The 24015-nt window shown below is 36.4% G+C and overlaps 2 protein-coding genes across 2 annotated transcripts; one reads left to right on the top strand and one right to left on the bottom strand.

The window, feature by feature from the left end:
• The first annotated feature begins 108 nt into the window (after positions 1-108).
• On the top strand, positions 109-13407 carry LOC122409474 (prohormone-4). The gene is made up of 4 exons (XM_043417084.1): positions 109-1996; positions 4558-4689; positions 5159-5311; positions 8068-13407. The coding sequence occupies exons 1-4, from the start codon at positions 1873-1875 to the stop codon at positions 8259-8261; spliced, it is 603 nt and encodes a 200-aa protein (XP_043273019.1). The 5' UTR covers positions 109-1872; the 3' UTR covers positions 8262-13407.
• Positions 13198-23364, bottom strand: LOC122409470 (venom acid phosphatase Acph-1-like). The gene is made up of 7 exons (XM_043417078.1): positions 23110-23364; positions 22838-22945; positions 20597-20862; positions 18612-18768; positions 16089-16212; positions 15440-15654; positions 13198-14856 (listed from the first exon to the last, which is right to left on the bottom strand). Exons 1-7 carry the CDS (start codon positions 23185-23187, stop codon positions 14563-14565), a joined length of 1242 nt encoding a protein of 413 aa, XP_043273013.1. The 5' UTR covers positions 23188-23364; the 3' UTR covers positions 13198-14562.
• Between the last annotated feature and the right edge of the window lie 651 nt (positions 23365-24015).

Raw genomic sequence — 24015 nt, 5'->3', positions numbered from 1 at the left:
TTTTTAACAAAACAAAAAAATATGATAGTTCGAGTTTTTTTTAATACGCGGCGCCGCTAGTATCGCGCTCCACCGCTTGTATCGGGCCTTTGTATTGCCCACTAGTACGGCCGCCGCCGGCCAGCAGTGACGCGGTTCATCAGTTGCTGTCGTGTTCGGTCAAAACATCGCGTCGGATCGCGAGGTTTTTCGGGGTTAGGTTCGCTTTCGAGTCGATTTGGCTCGTTTGGAAAAAAGTTACGTCGCAATATATATATATATATATATATATATATATAGCCATAGCAGGATGCTGCACTAATAGCCGCACACTATAAACGAGCACCGAACGATATGTTTACTATAGAAATTTAAAAAAGAAAAAAATAATTCGGCCAAGTTTACGGACATAATCATGCAGGTGAAACTAGATCCGTATCAAAAGACACTCGCGGTAGAGTCTCGGGACAAGTACATTAATATACCATATCCTCATCGCGATTTGAATAAGATATTATATTGAACTTGGATACGTATTATATAAATATATCATCAATCTCTCGAAAAATAATTAAATAATAAGGCACTGTGATTCTCATCGTCGCACTAAAACGAAATATGCTTGGGAAGTACACACCATCTTAAAATAGTAATAAATATCAGTTTTAAAAAAATTATTATTGATAAACTTAAATAGGAAAAATACTCGTATAGAGACGAAAATAATTTAAGGAAATTAAATTCTCTACAATTATGATATCTATATCGGAATTTGCAGCCAAGTGCATTATATGATGATATCACAAAAATATCGTTAAAAAAGATGTTGAAAACCTTGCTTGAAACGATTTAAAAAAAAAATGCATTCCCATTCTCTTATTTTTGTGTGCTGGAGAAGAAACATGCAATATAAAATAAATATATTAAAAATAATGTCTATGACGAATAAGAGCTGTCCAAGAATTTGTAAGGTTCTTGTAGTGTGTGATATGGGGATCATCAGTGAAGATGGGGTGCGCTACACTACTGTACTAATATTATATATAATTTTCGTCATTTTATCGGGTAGATTTTACTGAACTTGTAAGAATGACCATAATAATGCCAATCGTCGAATCGTGCATTTCAATAATGCGTATTCTATGAGTAATTTTCATATGTTTTCTCTCAAGCGAGATGTAACGCGAGAGATGACTCGAAAATTTTAATATATATAATATACAATAACGTTACTCTTCTTGTTTCTCACAGTTCTGCTCCACTGCGGTGGGATGTGTGATAACTGATATACATACATTGTATGTGCATGTATATATTAGTTTGCGACGGCGCAAGTTCCTCCCGGTGGGGAGAATCACCCGCCCTCTCATATTCTTTCTCTCTTGCGTCTCTTTTCCTTATATTTTGTATCCATCGTTCCGCGTACATGTTGAACTGTCGTCCTCGTAAGCTTCAACAAACTCTCGCCTCGTCTCGGCCTCGCCGGGAGGTCACGTATTTTGTCACGACCCGGTCGGAGCCACCGTGCTCGAATCGTCGTGTACTCACGTCGATACAAAATTCTTCTCGCGCGGGGAAAAAGTCCTAAAGCGCTAAAAGTGATTTGATTATTGGCTGATAGCGCGCACTTCGTATATATACCAATAACGACAAACTCTACTTTCTCACTTTTGTACGCCGTTAACGTTTGACTAACAGGTGGAACAGATCAAGCGGTGTTTGTACCAAATAATAAAACCAGCCGTCTTCCTTTTCGTCCGTTTCTTTATTTTTTTTTTGCATTTATTCGGCCATTTTCAATTTTCATTTCGTTTTCGTATACAACAAGCTTGTGCAAACGTTTGGCGCATTGTTCGCGGGGAACTGTATGTTTTTGTAATATTTATCGAGAGGATGCTATCTTCGTTAAAGACGAATCTGGCTCTTTGCCTCGCCCTCATCCTGACCACTCAATTGCCTTCTACTACAATGGCAATCGACTTGAGCCGACTTTACGGACATCTTACAAAACGTAGCGGTGAGTTTCATTTTCAAATCATTTTTTGTCACTCATTCATGCGTTACTCGACGACGACGACGACAACAATAACAACAATAACAACAGCAACAACAACAACAACAATAACGATAAATAAACGGCATTTTCATTCCAAGGTGGTGAATTCATTTTTTTCAATCCAATTGTATTTTCGCAATACTATATAATATAAATTGTTGGCTATTAATGCGAAATATCTCCTTTCATTTGATTATATCAATTTTATCCAGCAATATTCTTTTATCCTTATTTCAGGGGCTTCAGCGTCCATTGAAAAAATATGATTATTTATCTATAAATGAGCTTGTATTCTCATCATCAATTTTCAATATCTTACGATTTACGACTAATTTTGACGAATGCCAAAAGCAGATTGTAACAAAAGCCCGTGAAAATAATAAATGCGAGGAATAAAATGCAGTTTTCATTGAAAATACAGTTGGAAACAAAAAATTAGAATTATTAAGATATTTTATTCGAATCATTAGTATTACTATTAGAGTAAATTGTTTTTATAATTACTGGTTGAAGATTCTTAAGCAGAATTTACAATTTTTGCGTCCAAATACTCGGTAAATTTGTATTAATTTGTTATAATATTTATACAAGGTCAAAGTGCAAGTATAAGCATGTTTAAAAAATTATATGTTTTTATGTCGATCGAAAATACGCAACATTTTAATCCAGTACCACGCAGTGTCTCGGAGGAAGGAGGTTTATTATACTCGTCAGATGGGAGTGCCCTTTCAGCTTTTCCTCGATCGATACCGTGTGATAAGTGCTCGCAGCGAGTCACCAGTTGCTGCCAAACATGCAATACAGAAAAAAAGCCGTTCTTCGAAGCTAAATATCATTTATTATATATGTTTATGCGCATTAGATTTCTCGTGTGTTTAGTGAAATTCTTTTAGTATTGACGAATATGCTTTTATTCATAACAGCGTGAGAAAATGTGTCATAGAGTTTAATAGAAAAAACAAAAAACAAAGATCAGGGATGGAACTGGGAGCAAGGTTGTAAATGTAGGCCATGTTTCAAAACAAGAAGGGATAACTGAGACTATGAGAGAGGCGCAAAAAAATATGAATTTTAAGTCTGTATAGACAAAATTATCAGGATATAATACACTCTTGTAATTTATGAACGCATTTCCATTAAAAAAAAAAAAAAGTCATCGCGAAGTTGAAAATCGCAGAGATCGTGTATTATATTGAAATCAAATTCTCGCAGAATATTATTACCGTAAAATAAATGCATTATGATTCATTATCGAAAAATCTTTCAAAAATTTCAAGTATTTCAATAAAATTTCGATAAAAAAAAATCAACGCGTCACCCGCGATAATGAGCCTTGCCGGTTTTTAGTTCAATTTTAGCACACTGTAGCAGTATATCTCGCTGCTACTCCTCGTGGCGGCCGCCGGGCGGTGGCGACCATCTTGGCAAAACGCTCGAGGGCCCCATACAAAAGTCGCGAATGGCGACGGCGGCATAACCCGAATCCAACTATTTTTTTTTCTCTTTTAATTAGTGTAACTAATCCGCCGGTTCGTCGCATTACAATAATTAGACATGAAAAAAATCTTGGCAGAATTGAAATAAACATTTCTCATAGTTTTGAATTTTATCGCGATATAAAATCGACAAACTACATATAATGAAATAAAAGTGGGTTTCGATACGCATGCCGTGTAAACGTGCAGTCTATTATGGAACAATTTTTAATTGAATTGTACACGCGTATGATTTCGTTTCGTCGAATCAAAATGAAACTTTCTCTAGTAATAATACCATCAAAATATAAATAATCATCATTTATGAATAATTGATTGCAAAATAAAATTGAAATGCGTAAGAATGGATTCTCACGGGCGGCATGTCGCAGGGGCGCGGGCGCAGAGCATATTTTCTCATATACATATATATATATATATATACTAGCAGAGCGGAGCGAGTATATATGCGAATGATGAGGATACGTAAATGTGTGCGCTGGTCGAATGCTAGTACATACGTATATATAGGAACAATATATCAAGGGAACGCAAGCGCAGAAAAAGGTTTGAGTTTAAATTTAGGCGCTTATATATATCGGTATATGAACAATGATCATCGAAACTGAGGTAAAATTAGGGTATCACAGTTCCATTCACTCGCACCGCCTGCTATATGCGTTCAATTATATAAAAAAAACGGTCTATTATTGTATTGAAAAGATGATAAAGCATACTGCGCTCATATTTCACGAACCCGAGGAAACTAAGGAAAAAGTTTATTTTATCGCGACGACGATATAATATATATTCATTTTTAATATACGTATACATATATATATATATATATCTCGAATATTGGACCCGAAACATCTCGATCGTCGTGTGAGAAATCGATTACGATTTAAAGCTATTTATTGTGTTACAATGTTATTGGCTTTAACGAAATTAATCGTATATAAGATTTTTGGAAAATGTATACGTAGGTTACAACGAATGAAAGTATACCGTCATTCCGTTTCGTTTCGTTTACCGTCGTTCGTATAGGGGATGCTTGTCACCCGTACGAGCCGTTCAGGTGTCCGGGCGATCGTACATGCATATCCATCCAGTATCTTTGCGACGGTGCACCCGATTGTCAGGATGGATATGACGAGGACTCGCGGCTTTGTACCGCTGGTAAGTTTTATGTTAATTTTTTTCATTTATCTAATAGCGATGTATTAAAAAACTAACTTGTGTCAATACGAAAAGCTTTGCGAAAAATATATCAATGGCCCGTAAAAAATGAAATTGCAAATGATTGAAAAAAAAAACCTTTCAGCTTTTACTTGACGCGCGATGGCATCTTTCCCAGAATTTATACCTAGACTTAATAATTATTCAAATTTTGATTGAAATAATTGCGGACGTGTATAGAAAACGTGTATATGCACATATGTATATCCCCATCCTCCCACTATCCTACGATTCGAAAGTCATACCCGCGTACTTTTTTTCAACGACATAGGGCTTGCATTGGATTATGTACCTGTCTAAACATTCTGAGAATAATATATATATATATATATATAAGATTGAGGATTCAATTTCTTCGTGATATTTGTGATTTTGGTTAATTTTTTTATTCTCGCATCTTTAACCGCAGCAAAGAGACCACCGGTCGAAGAAACAGCCAGTTTCTTGCAATCATTGCTCGCTAGTCATGGTCCGAATTATCTCGAAAAGCTTTTTGGATCCAAGGCAAGGGACACGCTTCAGCCACTTGGGGGTGTTAATACAGTTGCCATCGCTCTTTCCGGTGAGTAAATCGTTCTGTCTTAATCATTCCGCATATAATCTATAGATTTATCGATGCAATTTTTTACATCCTTGGTAAATAAACCAAATTCGTATAGTTATTGAATGCGTCGCGATTGGAGTGATGAAATAAATGTGATTATATGACCATATTCGTTATGAAAATTGCAAATTTTCCTTATGTTTTGTGTTTCGTTGAATTCCCATTCTCTTCTTTAAACATTTGAATATTCTTCGAAATCGCGCGGGATATTATTTGAAAGGAACATACCACTCTCACCAGCATGGAATGATCTTTTTACGCACAAATTACGCTTGCTCACGCGCGCCGCGTTATACTTGACACGTAAAAACATAGTATATACTATATTTCACATGAAAAGTGCGGTAAACTTTTTTTAACCGAAAATTTTTAACGATGGCCATTTTTCCTTCATAATTGTGGTTATCGGCTCTTGGCACGCATCACCATTGCACATTTATTAAGCTGCTATCTAAAATTAAAGACTAAATTAAAGATATTTAGTTACAGAATTGATGCGAAAAACGCACAGTGATATTGAAGTTATGTCAGGGTAGAGAAATTACCCATAGAATTATTTACGAATATAAAAAGATGTAGAATAGAGAAGTAGTCCTGCCAAATGCTCTTGTTTTCCACTTTGAGGACTGCATGGTTTTATATACTGTTAACGTAATGCTCTTGCCAACCCGGCCTGAACGCCGCCACGCGTCGGTTCGAGCTACCTTATTTTAAGGAGGTTGAAGCGTATCTTATGTTGAAACTATTTTCCAACTTTACACATTAAAATGTTTTAAACAGAAAGCTTAAGACAGTATTAAACTTCTGGCGGGATATGCCGATGATTCACCGTCGTGAAGTTGAGATATTTATTGTTGAAGTTTGCAATTTTTTGAAAGCTTCCATAAGAGCCCATGTTTAACCTTGTCATTTTCAACAATGAATATCTCGATTACTAGGCGGTGAAACCTTTCCAAATTTTTCACACATAATTAAGCGCTATTCAAGAAGATTCACGTAAATGTTCAATTCATTAATTTGGAATAATAAAATCTAATGTATTTTTCGTATGATGTCCTATATATATCGCTTCAACTTCCTTGAAAGGAGCAGGTATGAAAGAAACGTGAGAACGCGGAATTTCAATTTTGAAAAATTTAACAATTCGGATTTATTCAATTTTTATCGATTTTACAGGATCATTGGTTTTTTTGATTTATTATTGTGATTGCGTTCGCCAATTGGGGGAAATTTGATTGCGCTCGCCGTTTTCGAATGGATCAATTTTTAATTTACGCGTTTTTCGCTCGCTTTTAAAAATAACAGTTTCGATAATTCAAAAGTGTTTCGATTTTATATAATAAAAGAAATTATTATAGGTTTGACGCGATATAACCTTGAATTCGCACCGCGCTCTTTTGAATTATTTAAAATTTACAAGATTTACAAAATTTACAGAAATCTCGGTTTTGGTGAACTCGATTGATTTCAATTTTGAATTTAAAAAGAAAATTTACAGAATCTACAAATTTACAAATTAATTTACAAACAAAATCATCCCCGATTCTGAGCAACGCAAAAGAAGAACAAAAAAAAATGTAGGTTAGGTTTAGGATGCGAACCCCAGACTACGGGGGATCGATACGTCGCCGAGTCTCACCAATATCCCCAGGCATCCAAGGAAAATAGGATAGGTTTTATAGTTTAGAGTTGCTAGTATCAGGGAGAATAGTTGAGGTCAGCCTTTTTGTTCCGAGTCAGAATTTTGAGGAAGGACAGCCTCCCGAATGAGCCGTCCAACGACTTTTATACCCCGTTCCCCACTCTAAAATGTCTCAATCGCCGAATTTTCGGTTTTCGGGCGCGTTCTGCGCATTATTTTGTAACGGGTTTCGCTATTGGCTCGCTGCCGTGACTCGCGTCTTTTCCATTGGCCGATCGTGATTTTGCCCGATGCGCCGAAATCCGCTTTTCATGTTTTTCAGCTTTCTGTTTTATTAAAATGATGAAAATTTAATAGGAATCGTTATCGTTTAATTTTCTGATCCATTTGGCTTCGCTATTTCATTTAACATTGTTTGAATTGATTTTATTCGAAAAATCGAAAAAAATCACGTTCGGGTTCCTATAGCCCACGAACGCTTGACACAAATTTTCTAAAAGAAATAATCTTTTCATTATTTTTCTTCGATTCGTTATAATTTTCCGCGTCTTTTAAGCCTATTTACATAATTTTACGAAATCGCGTTTAAATGTGGTTCGAGTTTTTAATACACGGAACCGCTAGTATCGCGCTCCACCGCTTGTATCGGGCCTTTGTATTGCCCACCAGTACGGCCGCCGCCGGCTAGCAGTGACGCGGCTCACCGGTCATTGTTCATGTTCGGTCAAAACGTCGCGTCGGATCACGATGTTTTTCGGGGTTAGGTTCGCTTTCGAGTCAATTCGGGTCGTTTGGAAAAACGTTACGTCACAATACTAATAATGGCGGTAACTGCTGGCATCGGACCTATATGGATATTCAAAGTCGCCGTACGAGCGGGTTGTTATTCGGCGCTCATTATTTAAGCTGACGCATATAATATTATGAAGCTTTCTCACTATTTACATTTTTTATTTTTGTCATCGTCTATACACGGACAGACATTATTGAATGATAAAATCAAGTACCTGCAACAGTGCAGCGGAACTATTTTGTATTTTAAACTGTCAATTGGTATTTTTTGGTTCTACAGAATCTCAAACGATCGAAGATTTCGGAGCTGCGCTACATCTGATGAGGGCCGATCTGGAACATTTGCGTTCGGTTTTCATGGCCGTCGAGAACGGTGATCTGGGCATGCTGAAATCGATTGGCATCAAGGATTCGGAACTCGGCGATGTCAAGTTTTTCCTTGAGAAGCTGGTTAATACAGGATTCCTCGATTAAAACAGCAATCTGCTTTAATCGACTCGGAAAACAAAACAAAACGGCATGTCTTTCGTACTTGGTCTCCGGACTTTTTGCGTCATCGCTTCTGCCTCTCGATTGGTCCAGTAGTCCGGTTGTGCGGCGATTAGGAGAATTTTCATGAACAAAGAATTGAGAGAAAAAAAAACAATGTAAAAAGTATCAAGATTTTATTCAGGAAATTTGGCTCAAGTACCAGTAGGGTTGCAGTGACGCATCGAAAGTCGTATATTTCATCACACCCCATACATATATGTGTGTAAGAAGCATGCAGAGAAAAAGGAAATTAAGGGAGGCATGCAGGGAGTCAAAGAATTTTCTCTTACGATGTTGTCTTATTTAAAAAGTTATCGCAAATTTGATCAATAATTATAGGATTTTTGTCTGAAAACGAAAACGAAAAGTATATCGCTATCACTCTCACCTTCGCAAAAACAATCGAGCTTATAGCTTTGCGGGCGTAAACTTGCACAAACGCGATAATGCATGAGGGGTGGAGAAACAATGATAGTTTAGGTAAGGCGCGTGCGGTGTGAAATATCGAATGAATTGAAAAAAGCAAAGGCTTCATATTCTGCATATACTACGTACGAGTGCTGCAAAATGCACGCGTTTATGAGGGTGAATATGCCTCAGAAGTTGAATTACATGTGGCCGGTCCAATCGATTTGTTAAAAACAATGATTTTTTTTGGGTTTTTTGCTCGCGTTGAGAAACTTTGCTTCCCAGTTTATAAATTCACAGTAGACGCGTTTTCGTTTAGAGTCGTCTCATGTCGCATGAAACTTGTAATAAAAAATAGAATCAATATAAGCGATGAGCAACAAGAATTTTCCACTATTAACCGATACGATCAAGTTTGATCCTGAAAATACTGATCGTTGAGACAAGCAGAGACTTCCTATACGCTGCGTACGATTAAAAATTTCATCTTTCCAGGCACCTGTAATATATAAGAAGTATAGTTACTTATATATCGTTTGTACTTATGTATACTCGGTTTTATTCGTGTAATATTTCTTAAAGCGGGATGACAACTCGGGTGCCACTGTCGTATTTTATTTGCTTTTATTATTTCCCTCCTCTGCAGAACGGAGTGTGATAATAATCGTGTGAACGCAAATATATATACATATGGCCTACGGGGCGGGGGAGGGGGGTGGTGGTGGTGTTATTATTATTATCCATGGGACGACGATTCCGTTATTATAATGATGGCCGTAAGTTCTCGAACATTAGAAGCGCGAAACGAAAAGTATATTACTAGGAGGGCTTTTAAGATGCAGTTTTTCGTGTCCTAAAATAATCTCAACCTGTTTACGCGAATTAAAATTAGACGAAAACCAAATTTATTTTCATATTAGGTAATAGTATCTCGACCGAGTGATAAAACAGAAAAATGGCCAACCAATTTTGACTGAGCAGTTGGAGGAGGTGTATAAGAAACTTTCAATTGTTTCGCGTATAGATTAACGATGAGTAGTGCACCATTGCGACAGCAAATTTTCTTAGGACACGACGAACGACCGTATTATATACTAACGAACACAAAAACTTGAATTTTACACTATACCTATTGAAAACAAACCCCCCCCCCCCCCCACACACACACACACACGCGCGCGCGCGCACAAACCCAAACAAAGAACAAAAAAATTGTACCTGCTCGCTCAAATAATTTTGAATCGACAATTCGGCTGATGGCAATGATTCGTTTTTCGCCATTCGCTGAAACAATTAATGCCATCTCGTAGCCCATCACGTGACAATGATACTCCTCAATTTTTTTAATCGGGGAGAGTGCTTCGTACAATCTTTGCGTAAAAACAAATGACAAGAGTTATGATAGGTAAAACGAAAATAAATAAATAAAAGATTTAATGCGATTGCAATCCCTTCGCGATAAGTTCATCAATATATTAATATGAGACATTCCATACGTCATTTCACTCGGCCGTGACTCCGACCCCGTCTGACTCGGACTAATTTTCGGATATTCATCTCACGTATATGTATATATGCGAAGGGTTACCATTTTTCAATAAACCTCGCAATTTCGCCGAGTTCGGAAATATCCTAACGCTCGTATGTCTGCTGAAAATACTCGACATATTGAAAAATGTTCTTGCATAAATTTTTCTCATTTTCGTTCATGCTTCCACGACTAAAACGGTAAAATACACGTTATCAGCCTTATCAACATTTTTTTCCCCATTTGAAAGCAAAACTATCATCTTAAAAAATAGTTTCGACTTTTGTTTTTTACTCCAAAAAATGAATACAACTTATAATTAATACAACTTATGAAACTTGTACATTTTTTTTTTTTGCAAAAAAGAGCTTTGAACATTTGAAAACTTTGAATACGTACGAAAGAAATTTGGAAAGTGATCTGGATATTTCTTTCGGATCGTTTCGGGATATTATTTATATTGAGCATACTATTACGTATCGGACAATGCCAATAAAATGGTAAGGAGTCAAAGGCACGGTTGAACGACGAAATGACGTCAAAAAAATTGGGGTGGTCCTCATTTGTGTTTGAAATAGGTACATTGGCCGTTTTCTATATTTGAATGATTTTTTTTTCTTTTCAATTTGCCTTACAATGTATCGAGTACTATTGTTATAAAGGGATTAGTGGACTTTTGCGCGAGTGAAAAAAAGAGTAGCAACGAAAAATGTAGCAAATACAAGTTAAATATATAAATTAAAATTAATCAAGGACACGTCCGTCCATAATGACACTCTTTCCCGGTGATGCAACGTACTTTTTTTATATTCATTTGAAGTTTAGCTGGAGGATGGGTGAGGGGGGAGGGAGATTAGAAAAAAAAATCTGAATCGCAGTACGGACCACCCTAATACATACGTATAGCAATATAAAATCATAATACTTTTCAATAATACCAATAAACATTGTTAGTCGGTGAAAGTATGATGAATTCATATTGTACGTAATTAATATTTGAATTGGCTGGGTAAACTTAAGTTTTAGTAGATTGGTATGCCTTAACATACTGACTGTGTGCTGTATACATGCACGGGTTAATAGTTTGCATCTATTCAATCTACTGACTGTTTGACTTCGTCTATCGACCGCGGGTTGTTATTAAGTAATTTTTTACCCAGCTGAAACGAAACATAAAATATTTGTCAGCCTCTCCGGTCGGTATTGATCGTGATGAAAAGAGAGCAATACACACGAAGCAAAACACGAGAAATGGTTAACGAGACCACTCGAATCCTATGTACGGGCTGCACCCGTATGGCTATCCAATTAAATTTCCAAATACATTTTCGTTATAATAGGCAATGAAGATTAGTACACGATCCAGCAACATAAGCGAGAAATTATGAAACTTTCTACTGATTAAAATTGTCACCGTCCTATTGGAATACATTATATATACATATATATATATATATAATATAGCATGGAAAAGATTGGATATTTACAAACTATTTGAACATGGAATTCAAGTCCGAAAAAGTTGAAGTACCTGTGAGTGTAAGCGCTTGAGCACGCACGTGAAAATTCCAGCGATTAAAGATCATGAAGAATATTAGTGTGAGAGAATGATGAAGAAAAGAAAAGAAACACACGCGCATACGCACACACAGAGGCACGAAAAAACACATTCAATATTGCGAAAAAAGACAAATCTTGTTTTTTTTTTGTTAAAGACCACGGAAACAAAAAGTACACAAGCGTCGACGCAGTATTTTACAATGGATGATAATGTATGAGCATTTTTTAATTAATAGTCCTAAAGTTGATCCGGACAATTTCTCTGGCAGTGTTCATATATAGATGGGATGCAACAATCATAATGAATATGACGTGAATAAAGCGATGTACTCGGTGTGTTACAAATCATACATATCATAAATAGTATATATTTAATATAGTACAACCGGACTTACGGTCAATCAGACATATCATATAGACGAGACTGTTTTTCTAATCTCCCGTCGACACAATTATTAACATCATCAATTATGCGCAACGCATTTGATAAAATTATTCAAATCGTGTATCGAACAATCTTATAATGTCTCGTGATTGCTATACCTGAATAGGTAAAATTATAATTGCCTGTTGAAAAAAAAACAAAAAATGAAAAGACAGGTGTATGTCTAGTGGGAAATTTTCGTGTGATCGTCTTACAATGGGAAGAAGCAAGTATATAGATATAGAGATATCGGTTTTTGGGATCTCTATCGATAATTTAATATCGCACACATATCATATCATACGTATATACGTATGCTCACATGTAAAGTGAGAGCATTAAGACGAAGAAGAAGAGAGAGAGAGAGAGACATTGCGAAGCCAATGAAAAATCATCCGAACCTACTTCTTCTTCGTCTTTGCCTTCTTCCTCTTCTTCTTCTTCTTCTTCTTCTTCTTCTTCTTCCTCTTATGTGTAGTAAAATGAAGAGAAAATATTCGGTTGGGAAAAAGAAAACAAAAAAATGAATCTTTTTTGAAAGAAAACAAATTATTTAAGGGAAAATGGATACTAGATTGTTGAAAATCTTCGCCGAAATTCCAGGATGATAGTGAAAAAAAGGAAACGAAAAATAGGAAAAGTTGTCTGCGAGAGTACTTTTATGCGATAGGAAAATACTATTTTGGTATAAAGTAAAGTAACTCCCTCCAGGTTTGCGACCACGGTTTAATATAGGGCCTGAATCGTGGTAGCCCGCTTTTGGGGAACCACTCCTGCATCATCGATGCCAAAGGGTCAAGACGTTCCTCTTCGCTCATTGTTTATTGCCGTGCCTTGTCCCTTTAGCAGCTTGATGTTAAAAAATGATAGAAAGAATAATTATAAAATAACATATAAAATAGCAAAGATAAATGGATTTATTCGAAGGAAAATAATCATTTAAGACACTCCCATACAGATATGTTTACATTGTTTTATTGATTGCTCCGATATGCGCCATTGATCGCATACAATGTTCAGAAGTGTATATGTCTAATAAACAGCGGTTATTTGAGATAGATCGTAAAGGAATGTCGAGGAAAAAAAAACAAAATTAAAGATCGCTACCAGATGTGCGGAATGGAAAAATGTATTGAACTCGTGCGAAAATAAATAACTGGAAAACGAAATTCAAAAGAATTGATGCTTTTTTTTTATCGTGATCGCACCTATAATTCACCATCGTGCGCATCGTCATGGGTATACATGCGGAACAAGCTTGGAATATTTTAGAAATAATGTTGTAATCCATGCACTCACCATCTTACGCAGCAGAGATCTCTGCTGCGAACATTAATTCAACAACTAACAAACGTGACTCGATTATAAAGAACATAAGATATGCCATAACCGGACGATTGAGGCGATTGCTTTAGACATATGATGGTTTAGTAATGAAACTATACAAACAGCAACTCGCATGGTTTTCATATCAACTTAACAAATAACGCATAACCAGCAGCGCGGCTATATACTATATACCGAATGATCCGCTGAATAATATAAAAATTCGAAATTTTCATAGTAGATATTTACGCACGTGTCATACTTTATTAGCGAGTCGAATGCGTTCTGAATCATGAGTCTACAATTATGAATTTCGATGAAAGCGTTGATCCTGATGGCGCGTCGACAAAAAATCATATTACTCGAACATTTTTTTCCAATCTTCCACTACCTGCATCATCCACACTCATGAAGTATTTCAATGTTGGTATAACGTCAAATACAATTATATAAAATGTCAAACATACGCATATACGCGTGCAGTAATAATATGCGTTCGTTTGTTTTAAAAATTGTCGTGCGCGGTCGTCATAGTCGAACCGCATCGAGCCAAAGACATACTCTGTCTATGTAAATGAGAATACATGAGGAAATACAGGATTGAATTATAAATTTGTAATCATGAGAGACTATAGCTCAACGAGAATCGCCATAAAGGTATCAACAACTGGACAATTCTTTTGTACACATTATGACTCGACAAAAATTAGTCTCGTTGAGCTTTTTACTACATTGAATTCAATTCTCAATAGCGATATTGGATTTCTCCGGCCACGTCGTTGGGTTTCCTCCTATATACCAACCAACGGATATAGTTATGGTTCAGGGAACATCATTAATTTAAAAAAATTCAAAACTTCAAGTTGACGCATATAAACAAAAATACGGATCAAACTGAATTTTTGCAAAAAAAAAACTCGATTTGAGCACTCTTTGATGACGTTGCATCGCGTTGTTATTGGAGCTCACTGTAGCAGATGATGAATATACTTATTATATTAATCGCTTTCCCATTCCAAATGATGAAGGTAATACAAATTCAAACTATCGATTACAAGTGCTATTGTAAATGCAAAATTCAACTGCCAGTATCTGTAAAAGTAACTAAAATTTATAGAATCAGACGATGAAAATATGGCTCGTTGCTCCTCGCTATCTGAACATCCGTACTCTTTATCGTTCGGAATGATGTCTTTCGTTATCTCGAGAAATTCTTCAAACGCGCACACTTCGGTGCATCCTGGTATCTTTTGCACAATCAGCTTCCTCGTGACTCCGGTCCAAAGCATCACCTGTTAAAATATTTCATTTGGCGATAAGTTTTGCCAGCACGTTGATTTATGTACAACACCAATTCATGACAATAAAGAGCTTGTATATCATTCAAGGATTCGACGATTTTATACAATACATACATACATAGGGTACATTCTACTTGGACGCTGACAGCGTTAATAGCGTTAATAATGCTAATAACGCTAAAACGTGTTCGATTTGAAGTGAACGCGGTGACGCTGGTTGCGTTCACGTCACGTTCGACTTGGTCCGATTACAAGTTGGCGGAACCAATAAGTGATTTTGTTCTTTTTCAATTACTCGACGAAATAACGCTGGATTCATCGAAAAGTGAAGACATAGCGAAACAAGCAGTAGTACGATAACAGAGATAACAGACGATTCTCTCTGTGGATGCGTTCAACCACTTGAACGTCGGGAGCGTTGAGAACACTATTCTAAACGCACCCATCTAAACGCTTATAGCGTTTACAACGCCAAGTCGAACGCAAAATAATGCTAATTAACGCTGTCAGCGTCCAAGTAGAATGTACCCATAGATTGTAAAATTCAAACAAACCCAAACAAGAAGAAACTCACTTTCACGTAGTATCGATTTGCGTTGTCCTGGAGTGTTTCGAAAATAATCGTAGATCCGTAAGCAGGAATAATAGGATCGTCCGTTCCTAACGCCCTTGCAAGGGCTGCGACGTTGACTTCATGCGCGGAAAAAAAAAACGCTTTTCTTTCTCTGGGTTTCAACGCGTCGTTACCAAGATCCACGATGTCTTCAGTGATTTTTCGTAACAACATGCCTGTAATTTTTTTGTTTTTGTTTTTTTCTTCAATATATATATTTGACTTCTTCAATAATATATTCTATATTTCGGTCTGAAATTTCTACAAGTATATAGGGATGGTGCAAGTAGACTACCGCGCGACTAGTGATGAAAAGTGAAAGCTTTTGGGGATCTTTTATCATTATTGTATTATTATATATATATTACATTATTATGATTATATTTCCATCAAAGTATTGAAAGTGCTACCCCCAAAAACTTATAATTTATGACATTAGAGGCGCCAGGAGTACTTTCAACCTGCCCTCTATCGAATCTGCACCATCCCTATTAGCCAATTAGTATATTACTTTGAAGAAAATCGTGATAATGATAATAATAATAATAATATCTCAATTACGGACTTGGAAGCTTATCCAGACGATGAAAAAAGAAAAAATATTCCTTACCTCCATTTAGACGTTTAAGAGACTTTGTGGATGATCGAAGATAAAAATCCAGTGCTAATATCTCCTTCATAGGATATGGGTATACTACATGGCTCCACTCTGGCAACGTTAAGTTCTGCGCAGCCTGTTATCGAACCGCAATGAATGCATTATAATTAGAATCAATCTCATCAATTTTTCAAGGCATACATAACAGACGAATACAAATGAAAAGTTTGCGGACTCGTACGCTTCTCCTTTCCTCTACGGCAATGAAAAACAACAAACTCCGCTCTTAATAAAGGATCACGCCTAAATCTATGTATATTGTATATATGTTGAAATCGACATCCTCCTCAGCGCCTAAATCCTAAGAGATGTTATTTGTGGCCATTTGTGTGTTCGTTTATCATTGCATTCTGATCCTACTTTCCGATCGCGTATTACATGCTTGGATGGATGTGTAAGAAAGAAAAATGCACCAAATCTTGAGTGCTGAGGTATAATTGACCTTTTAATTGTATCGGAGTCCCATATTAATCGTGAAAAAAAAATTCGGCAATAATTCAGAGCCCGCATGATTGGTGTCGAGGATCATTTAAAAATATATATATATATATATATATGCTTTTGAGTTCTCATTGCAAAGAACCTTCGACCTCTCTCGTCACGAAGCGAATCGTCAATCTTCTCGCAGTACTCTTGGCGTGAAATTTCTTCAAGACTTGATCCTAAAATATCCTTGGGTCCTGAACGAATATCGTTTTTATGTACTTGTCAAGGATTGATTGAAAATTCTTGTTGAGCCTGTTATTGCTTCCAAAGTGTGTTCTGACTCGGGCTCCGGGTCCTGGGCTCGAATTCCAGCCAGGATACTAATGAAAAAATTGAAAATTTTTTCAAGCGTTATTCTACTGTTGTCCTGCTGGTGATTCGAACCCCGCCTTGATTTTCTGAAATGTGATAGAGCAGCGAGAAGTGTAAGACGGCTGCAACCGCATAAACAAAAGGGGAGCAGGAGACGGGGAGAAACACTGGTAATAAACCAGCATAGTGGATTTAATGTAAAAAGAAATATGAGCGAGAATTCAGAGAGCCAGCATAAAAACCATAACGGTTTATACGTATAGTCCTGATAATTGTCCTGATCTCGTGTATATTATTCATTTTTTTGCACTCTAGTGGTATTTCAAATATTTATCATTGCATCGTCATCGTTACGCGCAGTGTTTGCCATTCGATTGAATATTATTTTTGTTCTTCCTATATATAATGTTATCCTCAGTTCCTGTAGATATTCGGGAATACGCCGCGCGAGCGAGCTGTTAGGCCCGCTGCACACGCGGTCAATAATATTGCACAGTAATATTGCACAATAAGTTTGTGGGTACATTCTACTTGGACGCTATGACACGTGTTCGATTTGAAGTGAACGCGGTGACGCCGGTTGAGTTCACGTCATGTTCGACTTGGTGCGATTACAAAATGGCGAAACCAACAAGCGATCTTCTTCTTTTTCAATTACTCGACGAAATAACACTGGATTCATCGAAAAGTGAGGACAGCGAAACAAACAGTAGTACGATAACAGAGATAACAGACGATTCTCTTTGTGGATGCGATCAACCACTTGAACGTCGGGAGCGTTGAGAACACAATTCTAAACGCACCCATCTAAACGCTTATAGCGTTTACAACGCCAAGTCGAATGCAAAATAGCGCTATTAACGCTGTCAGCGTCCAAGTAGAATGTACCCTGTATGGTGTGTAGTGCGCCATAAATTTAAGATAGCTCAAACTTCTGTTCAATGATTGCGCAATGTTTCAATATTACATCTACACGTTCAATAATATTGTGCAATCACCTATATATTGCCCAATATTATTACACAGCGAGACGAGCTTCTCGAGCGACTCGCATCGGGGCAGCACCTCTTGGGCTTGACCAGCAGTAGTTGCGCCGTGCGCCGTGGAGCGCACGCTCTATCTCGCGCCGAATTCTTTTCTCTTCCCTGCGCGCACATTTAACGGGCGCCCAATTTGAGCACTCGCATTTTTATCATCATTGATGTTTATTTAAAATTTTGATAAAGCACTCATCCTGCTCGAGCAGCAGGTTGTCGCGTAACCAAGATGCGCAATTAGTAATGAAAGATAACCTTCATTAAGTTGCATGTTTTATACTTGGAAAATCGGTAAATCGTTGTATTCCCCAGCGAGAGTATTTCGAAAATAAGCGAAATTTTTTATAAAAATGTTCATTGAAGAAAGCAGCAAAGTGCTAAAGCGCGATGATTCACGGATCACACGTTTATGCGTCAACTTGGTCGTATAGAGTTGGCGCGTCAAAAAGATAATATAATAAAATTTTTTTTAAATGTCTACAGCCATTGGATTTGGCTTTGAGTTGAAACTCAAAGGATCATTATTTTCTACATATATATTTTGTTAGAAAAAATTGGCAGCCAAATCGATCTGGCCATAAATTTCTCATGCGCGTGTTCTGCGAATATTGAACAATTGAATATTATTGAAAAATGTTACCTCCTCTTTGAACAAATTGTAGAGATAATAGACCGCGGAGGTAGTCTCAATGCGCTTGCCAGTGTGATAGGTTAAATACTCCATTGTCCTTTTGTATTTATTAATAATTTCTTGAACGTTGCTGTCCTTCAAGTGATTTCGGTATTCCTCGATGTACCTGATGGTAGATGAATTTTTTTCTTCTTAAATTCATGGCCGCTATTGAAGAAATAGTTTTGTCTTGATGGAAATTAAAAGCATGACGAAATCAACCAATCGTGATACGTATCCTATATATATATATATATATATATATATATATATTAGGGTGGCCCTTAATATGGGTAAAAAAAAAATTAGCTATGTCCGGTAAGAGAAAGACGTACCTGTAAGCATGAATTTGGATTTAAATATCAATTTTTCTGCATGATTTAGTAATTTTTAAAAATGTTGTATTTCAGTGAAAAATAGTCGTATCGAGGTCTAAAAAAACGCATTTTGAAGCTTCAAGTTTCTATTTTCAAGATCTTATGACGAAAAAAATGCAGAGCTACATGTTCTGCGCAATTTTGAGAAAAAGTGCGAGAAAAAAACAGCAAATTTTTATGCTTTTTTATCAATCCCACAAGCGTAGATTTATTTTTTTCAACTAAGCCATGGTATGGACCGGATAGCTGGTTTATTAAGCTTCAATTTGCTTTTTTAAAAACTTGGGTAGAACCATTTTTAACTCCCGACTGCCCGCAGGGCCAAAAGACGGGAGTTATGCGTTTTTTACTGAGATGTTGAACTTTGAATTAAGAAGAACTCTTTTGTCTTTGATCGACGATATCTCGGCAACCAATGGTCGCACAGGAAATTCAAGGCCAGTTCTGAAAACTGGAATGAATGTCCTACAAGATTCCGTTGCGATCTTGAAGATGAAATTTTTCTTTCATCCTTGTCGTACATAAAAAAAAAGGAATAAAAAAGTAATTTGTAGTTTTTCAGAAAGTCAATAGCCAAATTTCAAATAATCATGAATTGACGGATGTTGAGTATGCCATTTACAGCTGAATATACCCCCAAAAACCCTGCGAAGTTACATTTCGATCTAACCAATCGTTTCTTCGTTGCAACCGATCAAACATTAATCAAATTTAAGGATCATGTTTTTTACGTTAAACGAGTCATGATCATGATAAAAATGAAAAAAAAAAATTTCCAAGTTTTTTCTACATTTTTCCCATAAATAAGGTTGAAATATACAAAAAACAAATTCCGAATGTTTTTGATGAAAATTGATTTTTTTTCTTAAGGCTTCCAACATTGAGGGCTTCTGAAAAACCATAAATTACCATTTTTTCCTATTTTTTAAAATTCTTCCCTTGAATTTCCTGTGCGACCATTGGTTGCTGAGATATCGTCGATCAAAGACAAAAGAGTTCTTCATTCAAAGTTCAACATCTCAGCAACAAATGGTCCTACCCAAGTTTTAAAAAAAGCAAATTGAAGCTTAATAAACCAGCTATCCGGTCCATACCATGGCTAAGTTGAAAAAAATAAATCTACGCTTGTGGGATTGATAAAAAAGCATAAAAATTTGCTGTCTTTTTCTTGCACTTTTTCTCAAAATTGCGCAGAACATGTAGCTCTGCATTTTTTTCGTCATAAGATCTTGAAAATAGAAACTTGAAGCTTCAAAATGCATTTTTTTAGACCTCGATACGACCATTTTTCACTGAAATACAACATTTTTAAATATTACTAAATCATGCAGAAAAATTGATATTTAAAACCAAGTTCATGCTTACAGGCACGTTTTCCTCTTACCGGGCATAGCTACGGCTTTGCGTAGATTTTTTTTTTATCATTTGGAACCGTATTGGGGGGCGGCGCGATCAATTTTTTTTTACCCATATTAAGGGCCACCCTTATATATATATATATATATACACACTATATCTAACAATGACGAGATCAATTTTTTTTAACGGTAAAAATAACTGCATTGAAACTTTATTTACCGTGGACAGCGGTGCGGAAATAGAAGATAGTCCTGTTCAACGGGGAGGAAGAAGGTTGAAGTTGGTACCCAAGGTAGCCGGTAATTCCACATTTGAGTATGTGAAGGGGGGAAAAGCCCTGCTAATACTAACTGAAGAGACATCTGTGTTCTTGGTAGTTCCGTTGACCTCGCGTAAACCATTGATGGACGATAAACTGCTCCAAAATATTCATCATATCTCTCTCGCAACATCGTACCGATCTCATATTCTCTCATCATTCCTTCCTAACAGCGATCAACACAAGCAGGACGAAAATAACTGCGGGCGATTATTTAAAAAATAATTACAGTTGCCCCCCCCCCCCCCTGTCATTGCTGAAGCTCCAATAATGAGCCTGTGGATTAGTGTGCATGGCCTTTGGTTTAAAAAATACATTAAAATCTGAGTAGATGACGAAAGCTTTTATATATATAATAAAATTCACCGTTGAGAATCCACTCTGTACGGAGGTGGAATTATCTGTCTCTGGGGGGGGGGGGGGGGGGGGGGCTGGCACATTTTTATTTCCGCATACGTAGAAAATCTTTGCCGAAAGCCATTCTTAATAACGGGTCGTCAAGTTATCGATATTTTAAAATTTTCACGCGTTTATTCGTTTTCATGCAATTTTGACAAATCTTTTAAAAGAATAATGGAAAAAATCAATATTATGCGCTACTAGAAATTCAATGAATATTGAAAATTTGCATTATCATGCAAAATTGCATGATTGACGAGAGTTATCATTGCCAATAAAAGCGATAAAATCTCCAATTGTTGACAAATCGAATTGCTGGTTTTTCGGGGTCGGTATTGATAATTCTTCACTCTAGCTATGCCGGTTGTAAAATTCTTTTAATCATTTGTCTTACGATATTATAGAGAAAGGGCTAGGCATGGCATTCAATGATATATTCAAAAGGGGGCGGATAAGACAGGTGGATAATGAATAACGTCGCGTTATATTTGCATACCCTTCGAATATATTAAATCAAACGAAGCGTTCGACACTTCATTAAATGAATATCAAATATTATGTCGTCCACCTGTTAATCACAGAGTTAGCGAATTGTCTGTTAAAATGATGAAGACTGTGCTGGCTATACGGTTAAGAGGATAGACAACAACATTACAATTAGCATTGCAGGTGTTTCGTGTATGGAAACGTGTTTCGAAAAAAATATATTCAATGCGTATATAATAACAAACACTTAAAAGTTAAAAAAAATTTTTTTTATCCAGGCGTTTTCAACCGATTTCAACTCCAAGATTTATTCTACGTTTAATGCTGGTATCTACATCATTTCTGGGGTTTTTCTAAAAAGTAGTTTTATCATGCGGTGACTCAATCCATGGGATTGATACAATTCTTTCAAAACTGCTGCATGATTTTGAAATATTAACATATGAAATTTCAGGATCGTGGTCATCGACCTTACTACTAAAAGAAGAAAAAAAACTTAATTCTCGATTGGCACACGAGTGTATGCACTTGTGAAGATCCATAAGATTCTTTGAAAAAATTAAATCTTCGGATTTACATACTTTACGTGAATTCAATAAGGGTTACCGGAAAAGGCTACGCTTATCTGTCTAGTTTTGGCACAACGAGCCACGACGATTAAGCTGTCGAGAGTTATCCAGCATAGCATCTTTATTTCGGTTTTCTGTTAATTTGGCTCTCTCTCTCTCTCTCTCTCTCACACACACACACACACACACATATTCGTGCAGTTTAAGAGTATGGATCAGTCGACTAACCTCGCTCACTTCTAATTTTCGAAATCGAGGCTCTGTCAGCCTGCACAGAACGATGGCAAAAGTCGATTGACAGAGCCTTTTTTTAATCGGTCAAACTGTGTCAAAGAATTTCGATTTCGAAATTTGCAGCTATCTCTCTCGCACTTACGGTTACGATATACCGACTGACCCATCCTCTTAACCACACGGCAGTGTCGTAAATTATGGTCCGAAAAAACGATCTATATTTTTTACCGAAATTTGGGTGATTGTTCCGCGATACATTGACGCATTAAAGTTGAAGGAAAAAGTTGAGAAGACAAAGAAATATAGAAATTGTACCCCGATGTCATAATGAAAACTTGGAATGAATCGTCGAAGCAACTGCATGATTCTCCAATCTGCTCATTATAACTATACCTATTATATTGTTAATAATTTGTAAAACCGGTACTGCGATTCGAATAAATTTCTACTCACGTTCGTCAATCCGCCATTGTCAATTGGATAATAAGAATGATTCCGATGAGGATCATTAGGATAATTTTGATACTCTCGATGTGGTATTTTGTCACCATGGCGGAAAATCTTGAAAAATATATACAATAAAACATGAAAAATCAACATATATGATGTTATATGTGAGAAACTAAAGACGAACGCATGAGAAAATAAAAATCATGGCGACTGAGAGGCATAAGTGAAGCGGAAAACCAAAGGATTCGAAAATTGTGATCGTATAAACGAATTACCACGTGTAATAGCTTAAGCCGAAGGTCACATTTCACAGAAACAAGTATCGCGAGAAGCAAAGCTTTCTGTAGAAACATTGTAATAATTCTTCGATTACATCAAATATAGTACATGAAAAAATATTGAAGAGCGGGAAAAAACTTGGAGCGATAAAAAAATGTAATCGTAGAAGCGAGAAGAAAAATTCTGAAATTTTTAAATTTAATTTCTTTACGAAATGCTATTAAAAGAGTTGGAACGTCGATCGTGACTTGTTCCTGGTAAACGACTAACTCGTATATGAATTCTTTCAGTGCGACGGAGGGAGGACGAATCATATTTACAACTTTCATTGTAAGAGGGGAAGACTTCCTCTCCTGTTCACGTTCCTTTGCGCGATACAAGCGTGCGCGCGCGCGTTTGTATGCCGATAATGTTACAAAAATTGATAACACCTATGTAATTCCTTTTACCAATTAAATCTCACGGGCTCAAGTCTGGAATTTCATTCAATATTTATATTGGCGATATTTATATTTAGGCTTCTAACTACTTCCTGCTTCCAACTAAAAACCGATAAATCATTATTGTCGTTACTATTTTAGTATATAACTAATTTAGTATATAAGAAATGAATACAACAGCCGGAATTGAAATCCGCATTCGATTCAACATATTATGAAGCAAAATATCATTTATCTATCAGCTGAAATTTGTCTCACAAACATTTGTGAATTGTTGAAAAGCTTCTCGACAATGATTGTAATTTTCGTGACACTATCGACCTTCTTAAGGCCATTAAAAATACTTTCAAATTGTCGAGAAATCCGTTAACAATAAAATTCATCAAATAAAAACGTTTTCTCTTTTTATTTCAATTGGATATTTAAACATTGAATACGATGATGACGCTAATGATACGATGA

The sequence above is a fragment of the Venturia canescens genome, chromosome 4 (assembly GCF_019457755.1).
Source record: "Venturia canescens isolate UGA chromosome 4, ASM1945775v1, whole genome shotgun sequence".
Taxonomy (NCBI): Eukaryota; Metazoa; Arthropoda; class Insecta; order Hymenoptera; family Ichneumonidae; genus Venturia; species Venturia canescens.
The sequence above is the reverse complement of the archived record's forward strand: the minus strand, read 5'-3'. Positions and strand labels throughout refer to the sequence as shown.

Coding starts and splice junctions, on each gene's coding strand:
- LOC122409474 (XM_043417084.1), top strand. CDS start 1,873: ATGCTATCTTCGTTAAAGACGAATCTGGCTCTTTGCCTCGCCCTCATC. Junction 1,997..4,557: donor ACATCTTACAAAACGTAGCG/GTGAGTTTCATT, acceptor TCGTTCGTATAG/GGGATGCTTGTCACCCGTAC. Junction 4,690..5,158: donor CTCGCGGCTTTGTACCGCTG/GTAAGTTTTATG, acceptor CTTTAACCGCAG/CAAAGAGACCACCGGTCGAA.
- LOC122409470 (XM_043417078.1), bottom strand. CDS start 23,187: ATGTTTCTACAGAAAGCTTTGCTTCTCGCGATACTTGTTTCTGTGAAA. Junction 16,213..18,611: donor ACAATTTGTTCAAAGAGGAG/GTAACATTTTTC, acceptor GTTCGATAACAG/GCTGCGCAGAACTTAACGTT. Junction 14,857..15,439: donor CAAATCGATACTACGTGAAA/GTGAGTTTCTTC, acceptor ATATTTTAACAG/GTGATGCTTTGGACCGGAGT.